Source organism: Solea solea, chromosome 20 (assembly GCF_958295425.1).
Source record: "Solea solea chromosome 20, fSolSol10.1, whole genome shotgun sequence".
NCBI lineage: Eukaryota > Metazoa > Chordata > Actinopteri > Pleuronectiformes > Soleidae > Solea > Solea solea.
Genome location: NC_081153.1, coordinates 14,489,691 through 14,498,689, shown reverse-complemented (window position 1 = coordinate 14,498,689; position 8,999 = coordinate 14,489,691). Strand labels below are relative to the sequence as shown.

The following is an 8,999-nucleotide window of genomic DNA, read 5'->3' as shown; positions in this document are numbered from 1 at the left end:
AGTGATATTTATATATTAATGCATTCACTAATGTAATTAAGTGGCAGTTTGACACATTCAATATTCAGGACACCCTTTAATGGAATTATTCACAAAATGCCTAAAATCTATGGCAAACTAAAGCAAGTCTAAATCAAACTGCTAAGTAAAAGAAGTAAATTAATAATCAAATATCAGTGATACAAATACATACTCCATATACATTATGGATATGTATTTTACAGAAGAGGTTCTGATAAGTCATTATTTCCTCGCCACAAGTTCCAGAAGAGTGGAGGTTATTTTATCCAGGTTGTTGGAGTAACGAGGGATCCTGTGCATCCTGCGTCCTTCTTCCATGTGTCGGGAAGGTGAAGGGGAGTGGGAGTCGAAGTATCTCTTAGCAGCAGGTCGGTGGTCAAGGGGGTGCATGGGTTCTTCCAACCTTTCAGTATACTGTACCGTCTCATCTGAACAAGTAGCAGGAAAGGTATGAGACATTCCAGGGCTCCCAAAAACGTCTGCAACAAAAAATATTGGGAAAAGAGCACTGATGCAAACATCAAACAGAAGGAATGAGAATATGCAGTATTTATCACATCATAAAAAAAATCACATCGTGAACATAAACTGTGCACACTCTTCACAGTGCCTTCATGATTATACATAACCTTAAATAGAAATTATAAAAGTAAAAAAATATAAGAGCAGAGAATTTTCTTGCAGTATAAGAAGTTATTCCATAGAATAATTTAAATAAAAAATTAGTTAAATATTAACAAACACTAAAACTAAAAACCTATTAAGGTATGTATGAACTGACCCATTAATGTATGAACTGACCCATTAATGCCTGGTTCTTAGCACATAGAAAATCTCAATAGTAAACAGAGTTCAGTATTGTATATTACAGTTTACCTTCATAACGACCCCTGTAGTTGTGTTCAGGTTCCCTGCGTACAGAATGATGGTGTTCTTGAAGCTGTTCATCAGGTGTATACTCCTGCTGCTTCCAGCTTTGTCTTCTGTGGTCACCTTTGAAGCTCAAGTCTTGTGGCCGTCTAAGGTCTAAATCTTCATCAAGGCGTCTATCATACTGGAGTCCTGAAGACAGCTGTGGATCAGGGTTTAACCTGTTGTAATCTCTGCTGAAGACTGTGCCGCCTTGGGTCTTATGTTAAAAAAAGAAGAAAGATGATCCCTTTTTAATATGATTTTGCAGGTAGAGATTATAAAGAACACATCTATTAGAAAAATGTGGCCTGAGCAGGGTGACACATACCACAGTTTTCTCTGATTTTTTGGCCTTAAATTCTTTCAAAAGGTTGCAAAGTTTGTTCTTCAGGAAGTTGGCATCTTCTGCATTCTCAATTTCAAGGCCTTTCTGGAAGGGGTAAAAGTGAAGAGGGAAGAGAGTTAGCAATTGATTTAAGGCTGAAAAACACCTCACTGGTCTAATAATAATTATATTTATAGAGCACATTGAAAAAAGGTTAACCAAGCAGTGTGCACGCCGAACATATAAAGCAACAAAAGACACTAGGACACTTGTCAAAGTCTCACAAGTAAAATTAAAGTGAATGATTTTACCAGCATATCAAAAACATTCTCTGAGCCCCCTCCACGGTAGTCTTCAGAATGATGTGGGGTCTGGAAAGCAAAAGGTTTGTTATCCGTTATACTAAAGTAGTACTTGGTTCTGATTACTGTAACAGCATGGTTCTCAAACTGGGAGCTTCCCCTGGTGGTACGAATACTGTTCTACTGTATATACCAGGGTATGTGATCGGAGCTCAGCTTAGGGATTTTGACTCATGACAAAATATAAAATAATAATAGAGTCAATTTATCTCTAGCTCCATCCTAATCTAAGTTCACTGTATATGTGAGGAAGAGGAGGATGATGAGAGAGCAAATTATCTCATTGGGAATAAATCTGCCTCCTGTGAAAAGTCCGTGGCCGACTTTGTTCGACCTATTTACACCGCTGTATTTTATTTTTGGTGATAGTGGTGTTACTTTGAGAGCTCAATATTTTCACATTTGAGAACCACTGCTGTAAATGAACTAGGAAACAAGAAAAAATGTGATTTTACAGCAAGCTACCTGTGAGTCTGTGTAGAGTTCAGCATGATGTGTTGCACGGGTTTCGGGTCTCAGTGGCACATTTAGTCTAGAGGGTCTGGCAAACTTTGGATTTGGAGGTTCAAATTCATTCCTGATCCTTTGAGGAATTACACATGTTGAGAAAATTCATGTGTAAAGACAAAAACAAAAACATTTGCATTTCTGGATTATTGTTGTTGAAAGATCAGTTACATTATCACTTACATTTCCTGTGTCAATTCCACCTCCTCTGCTGTGGCATCAGAGAAGCGACTTTTTCTCCTTCTTTTGCCATGTTGTTCTTCACCCATGGCACCTGTCAAAAAACGTCTGAAGGGCTCAGGGATACCAGACATGCTTTTAGTAATATCCATCTTTCTCTCGGAGGAAGAGAGGGCATTTACACTTGGCCCTGGCTCTTCAAACGGTTCTCTCAATGTGTGCTGATAATCTTTGATGACATTAAACAAATGATGATGTGATTGCTCATTCTCTATTGGAGCAATGCAGTGCCTTTTAGCCTCCGGTTCACTAAATCCCTGCATACTTGCTCTATTCTTACTCGTATGTCTAACAGATTCCCTGTCCAGAGACCACTGGCGTTGCTCTTCTGGGTAGATCCGCTGTGTGCGCTGATGCTCAGAACGAATTTGCTGGCGCCGAACTTCCTCCGAGTAGAACTCCTTCAGAGGATCGCTTTCTGGGTTGGGTCTTCTATAAGAAGCAGCCTTCTCTGGGTAATACTCTACATGCGGTTTATGGCCATGGGGCATTGGCACTTTCTCCTGAGGATAATAACATGCATCACCACCTGGCTCATATGCGGTGCTTCCTTGAGGATCTTCAACATATTGTCCTCCGTAATTATTTCTTCTGTAATCAACCCTGCCCCGCTCCTCCTCCATGTGGGCATCACTGCGATCATCCTCCGATTGGTAGACCATTCTGTCTGTCTCCCTGTAAGGTTCCTCTTGGTGGAATTGTGGTGTGTCTGAGAATTCTTGATGGCCGTATTCATCCTCATAGTCCTTGGGTCCTGTTAAGCGTGATGGAACATCTTGTCGGGTCTGTAAAAAACTTTGGTCCCTATTTTTATACTGCTTTGGCAGAGCTATGGAAGAGGAATGCACAAAGTTAATACATCAATAAAACCCAATACAGGTGCAATTGAATAGTATTTAAAAGAAGAAAACTAAAAAAAATAGCTTCTTTAAAGATGGAGTGGCTTTTGTTGGCCAATTGCATAATCATGTGTCTCGCACTAATATTGTACACACACTCCCTTCCTCAAAACGTAATGTTAACCCTGCCGTCTGGTTTGTTCATCTACCCAACATTAATACATGGCATGTATGAAACAGAGAAGGCAACTAGAATGGTTGTTAACCATAACATGCAAGCTGGGCAGATTAAAGTAGATTACCTAAAAAGCACTAAATGTCATACTTTTAAGGACGGAATAAAGATTGTTTTCCACTGCGTCTTTAAACAACTGTGCAATGAAAGACAAAACTAGCCTTTTTAGCCTTTTAAATACAAAACCGGGAATTGGACATGAATATAATATATATGTACCTCTTGACATGTTTAACCTGCCTTCACTCCCTCTGCCTGCTATTGGCTGCAACAGAAAAAAACAACATACATTATTTGCAAAATTCTCTTAATTTAAAAAGCACATATTATAATATTCAGCATGTCTTGTGAATGATATTTTAATGTCCCACCACTGGTTGTCCTCGTCCATCCTGTCTCTCTATTATTTCTGCTTTGGCTCGCATGATCTTTCCTCCTTGGTTTGTTAAAGATTGTTTATCCCAGGTCACCAAATCTGGCCGTTGCACTTCCTACATAAAAAAAGAATTAAGGCTTTTTCATTTATTTAATCCCTCTTTATCAAAAAGCAAAAACACCAGTTCAGCTGATGTTTACTTAAAGATGTTCACACGATTTACCACATATTTCTGTCTGTGTTTACGTCCAATCACATGGTGAACCATTTCCGCCAGGTTTGCAGTCAGATGACATGGTTTACATAAATATCTGGGACCTGATTGCGGGTCAGTAGCTGTCACTTGTTCCAGATAGTGTAAACCTAAGAAACAAAAGCAGAAGGAAAAGAAAAAAACAAAAGCAGAAAATTACAATTGTAATACAAATTACAATACAATTTGAAATAGAACAGGCTATTCACCAATGATGGGCTCATCAAGCTTCAAGTAATCCAAATATTGTGAAATGTCCTTGAAATCCGGTATGGCACGTTTTCTGAATCCACACCCTAAGAAACCAAATCACTGGTAGTTAGCAAACAACACCTGAGTGTTTTTAAAGATACAGAACATGAAAATAGCATGCTTTCAACTTAAATGAAGAATGCATTTAGTGTGCTGCTCCTTATTTTTATTGTAACTCTGTTACAATACTGTTGGTACCTGCAACAGTACCATAGTATCTTCTGCACTTGATATGCGTTGACCAAAAGCTTAGGATGGAGGCATCGTTACATGAGATTTGCTGAGAACTGAGCATTCCATGTGCATGTGGCCCCCTTTAGCCTTCTTTGAGGATAATCTCATATTCTATGCATACAACAGGCCAGCACGTGTGCGAGAAGTAATAAGTGAAGCCTGAGTACTGTAACTACATTAATAAGAGTTGATTTCACCCGTTTACACGTTGGCATAAAAAGAAAACTGACCGCTGAAAATTAGCTATTCTTCCTTTCCCCACTGGTACAGCATTGAACTCTTCTGAGCTCAAATTATGTTCTACTTACATCAGCAAGTAAGAGACACCTTTAAAAACAAAAATAGGATCGAGCCTCCTGCATCTTTGATTGTGCCCTGTAGTAGTCTTCGGGTAAGCATTTGAGTGTACACCATCATCTTTATCTCTGGAACAGGCTTCTCCGGGCTGCATGTTTACTAACATGCACGGGGGACTTCTGCAGGATGCTTCTTTTAGGGTTAATACAGGGAACATTGATGTATTTTTTTCCCTTTTGACTTTGAGCTCATCCGACAGTCAGATCAAACAGCTTGTTTGTTGTGCAGGACGCATGATATGTTTCTGACATTTAGGGTAAAAATCAGCTCCCATCCAAGTCTCTTCCACCGACAATTCCCTAATACACTTCACTGTACAGACCATCAGAGAAATCTTCTTACATTTCATTTAATTACGTAGCCAGTCACCAGTCGAGTGAGGATGATATCAGATCAGTTTTGGTGCAGTCACTGATGCTCCAGAGTAACTGAATGCTACACTAGATTTCGGTGCAGCCGTGTAAGTTTGGATGGTCATCCATGTGAAGGATGTTGGTGATTGGAAAACTCGTCACTTCAAACGTCGACTATATCTTTGAGTCCAAGAGAACAATACTTCAACAAACAAAATGCAGTTTTGAAAATAAGATGGATTGGTGGACAGAGGGACAATGTGAAAACATAACGACTCCTGCATTGCCCGTTGAAAGCACAGAGGCAGAGCAAACAAAGGTTCCATCCTGCACCACTTAGACACATGAAGGCAACTTTATCTGCCAACCAGGTCCCTGATAACACTCCATCCGATGCTGAATCCAGTAGTATCCCGGGAGTGCTCCATTGCTTGTATGTGGGAGAGCCTGTCAGCCTAAATTGAGGCCATTTTGACTGATTTTCTGCACCACAACAAAAGGAGTGCACCCCAATACATCAGTCACTGAGGATGAAGTGAAGTGTGATCACAGCACAACACCTCTTGTCCACTGTTTTGGGCATGCAGAATGGAATGATCAGACAGCTCCAGTTAGAAACTCTGGCAAGCTTTGGCCAATTTCAGTACCCAGTAACAAACCAGTGTAACTAGGCCAATTCTGGCACACAATTTATTACAAGATCTGCATTAATCAGGTCATCAGGTGGGTTGGATTTATTCAGCTGTTAAGCCAAATTGGACACCTGGCAAAATAACAATGATGAATTATTGTCCAACACAATGTCCGTGTAGATTCTCGTTCATCCAGGTCACTCTGTAGTTCTGAAATATCGCTGAATTTGGATTTGTAGATTTCTTGAAGACATTTCACCTCTGATCCAAAAGGCTTCTTCAGCTTCGTCCAACATACTGTACACAATGTTATGTTTGTGAGATTCCAAAACCATGGCATATATCTGCTGCTACAGCCCCATCCGCTCTTCTGGAAAAGCTCTCCACAATATTTTTTAACCTGTCAGTGATTTGCTGTTGAGCTTGGGGATTCCATTCATCCCAATGGTTTTCAAAGGGACAAGGTCCGGGTTTTGTGTCAAGATTCCCCTTATTGACATCGAAAGGGAACAGGTTTGCATACCTGCCTTTGTGACACTGTAACATGGTCCTGGTATTTCCTCTGATTTGCTTTGAGTTCATAAAACATTCTACAAAGTAGCTTAACTCATTAAGGTTTACCTTCTGTAAAAGTGACCACCTTCACGTGAGCAGAGAGCAAACTCTGAAAACGCAATACTTAAAGCTAGAATAGAACAAAATAACAAAGCTAAAGATGATTTCTACTTACCCCCTGTGACAAAGCCCTCCTCTTTCTGCCAGAAATGAAAGGAGAGCAATTATTATCAGTCAATCAGTGTCGCGTGAACAGGTCACTGATTAGAGTTCACCACTACTAAAGAAAGAGAACAGGTTATATCATGTACACAAACATACTTTCTGCACTTAATTGTTGACCAAAAACTACAGCTCACTGGATGTGCTGTGAATGTACATATCCTTACCTGCCTTCTAAAAGTTAAGTTTCTTTAATGACAGCTACATTAGGGGTAAAAAGCAGTTTACAGTGAAGGGAGCACATCGTCCTGCAAGTAACAGCATGTTAAGTATTAAGACACCTAACCAGGAGGTGAGAATAACAATGAAAGACTGAATTCAATGTGAAAATTGCTTTGCAGAGGTGCATTGGTTTTCCTTACCACAACATTTTGTTGTCAAATCAAAACTTATCCTTCCAGATGAAATAAGTCTTACTCATGTAAGATTTGAATGTCTCCAAACTGAGGTATATTTATAAAATTAGAGAAGCACACGTCAACTGTATGCTCTGCCATAGTGCAGCTCATTACACAGCAGAAGTGTAAATAAACACTGAACACTGACTGAAATGGCTCTTTCGCCACCATGCCAGTGTAGAAGACATCTTTGCATCTGTATTTTTTTGTTTATTATTGATCTCCAGTGGAGTGATATTCCAGTGGTACAGAATGCAAAAACACTGAGAATGAAGTCAGTTGTAAAAACAAAACTTCAGAGTGTCATCATTGGCTATTGTTCAAAACATAACCATGATATGTAAAATGTGCTTCACCATGACATGTTGCAATTTTGGTCAAAGCAACGTTTATGGCATAAGATTTCCAGGAATCTTCCAACCCTAGGTCTACAGATGCTTTGGAAAATACTTTTTTCCATATGAAAGCCAAGAAGAAAAAGATCAGAAAACGTATGCAAGTTACTGTGAGAAAGTGGCTCAAGAATATCTTCTGTATGTAACAAACCACAAAAGGATCTGTGGTTCTTGAAAAAAATAGTTGTGTCCATCACAACTGTCCATTTCAGACAACAAGAGCGAAAGGTAGAGGAAATCCTGCAAGTCAGTCTTTGATAAATGTGCCATTCTTAAGATGGCCATTGGAAATTGGAGTACTTATCTGTCTTGTTGCTTCTTCGTGCTAAAGAAGTGAATGCACATTTTGCAGATATTAAGTCATGATGGCAAGAATGCAAAACATTGCACAGAAAAATCTGCAGATTTTCAACTTCAAGCAGTAGAAATCCGATGCTTCTTGCCGTCATTGGAGGGCTAAGTGTACCAGAAGATCACAGGGCACAAAAAAGAAAAACATAAAAAGAAAAAAAGAAATAAACCAACCAACAATCCACAGATGTTTCCAACACCCTGGATAGATAGTGAAATATCACTCCTTGTTTACTATTACACAACACTGGAAGACCTGTGATGTTAGTCACTGGACGCTTTGGCTCTGCACTGCTTCACACAACATTAAGGTTGCACTGCTTTCTGCACCAGCACATGGAGCTGTGTACCTTAATGTGTCCAAGCGTAGTCAGGTGTATCTTATACAAGGTTTCTCCTCTTATGGATTTTTCACAGACCTGTAGTAAAAACATACAAGACAAACAAGAACACCTTTAACTAGCAGTGTCATAGCTACAGAGAATGTGAAACATTCAGTTACTAGTTTGTTAATCTGTGAATCGAGTCCGTGGATAGATAGAAAGATAAAGGCGATTTGGTTTTTTTATGGATTAATACATTTTGTTGTTACATATTTAACAACATTACGTTCAACTCGATGGTGTACATCGGAGTTTGAACTCCCATTAAAACACATACAGTCAAACTGAACCCTTATATACACAATCCAAAATAATATCACAGAGTTTACCGTGCATTCAATGAATTCATCCTCAACCTCGTAAGGCGTTTCGAAATTATCCATTGTTGTGTTTTGGGACAGTTGCGTGACCGCTGCCGTCTCAGGAAACCGTCAGTTGCTGCACCAGCACCAACCGTCAGTATATTTATTTGTCGAACGACAAATAAATATAAACCACGGCTGTGTAAAAACACGCCTGTGTTGTTGGTTTTTAAACAAAAGTAACGTGTTTAGCTCTTAGCTAGCAACTTGCTTTACTTCCTCTTTTGGTTGTTAGCGGTTGTTAACCAGGTTAAAGGCCCATTACCGCCACCTACTGGACTGTATGAACCTACTGGCGTGTGTATCAGGAAACTTGGCAGGAAAATAGCACTACATTCATAGAATTATGATTATGATTATTATTGTTTAGCAATAACAACAACAGTAATGATCATCTCCATGATTAGAAATTATCACTAAATTCAAAACTTTAAT

General features: G+C 39.3%; 1 protein-coding gene across 3 annotated transcripts; it reads right to left on the bottom strand.

The window, feature by feature from the left end:
* Positions 1-56: 56 nt before the first annotated feature.
* On the bottom strand, positions 57-8,796 carry si:ch211-13c6.2 (uncharacterized protein LOC100000125 homolog). 3 transcript variants are annotated; one of them, XM_058619545.1, is made up of 13 exons: positions 8,532-8,796; positions 8,170-8,238; positions 6,629-6,653; positions 4,280-4,366; positions 4,041-4,180; positions 3,813-3,932; positions 3,661-3,706; positions 2,311-3,196; positions 2,086-2,203; positions 1,570-1,629; positions 1,262-1,363; positions 898-1,150; positions 57-500 (listed from the first exon to the last, which is right to left on the bottom strand). In XM_058619545.1, the coding sequence occupies exons 1-13, from the start codon at positions 8,583-8,585 to the stop codon at positions 244-246; spliced, it is 2,217 nt and encodes a 738-aa protein (XP_058475528.1). In that variant the 5' UTR covers positions 8,586-8,796; the 3' UTR covers positions 57-243. The 3 variants fall into 3 exon arrangements, with proteins under 3 accessions (XP_058475528.1, XP_058475529.1, XP_058475530.1); XM_058619546.1 differs by lacking the exon at positions 8,170-8,238; XM_058619547.1 differs by lacking the exon at positions 6,629-6,653 and having other exon boundaries at positions 8,532-8,567.
* Between the last annotated feature and the right edge of the window lie 203 nt (positions 8,797-8,999).

Coding starts and splice junctions, on each gene's coding strand:
- si:ch211-13c6.2 (XM_058619545.1), bottom strand. CDS start 8,585: ATGGATAATTTCGAAACGCCTTACGAGGTTGAGGATGAATTCATTGAA. Junction 2,204..2,310: donor GTGGAATTGACACAGGAAAT/GTAAGTGATAAT, acceptor AATTCCTCAAAG/GATCAGGAATGAATTTGAAC. Junction 1,151..1,261: donor AAAAATCAGAGAAAACTGTG/GTATGTGTCACC, acceptor TTTTAACATAAG/ACCCAAGGCGGCACAGTCTT.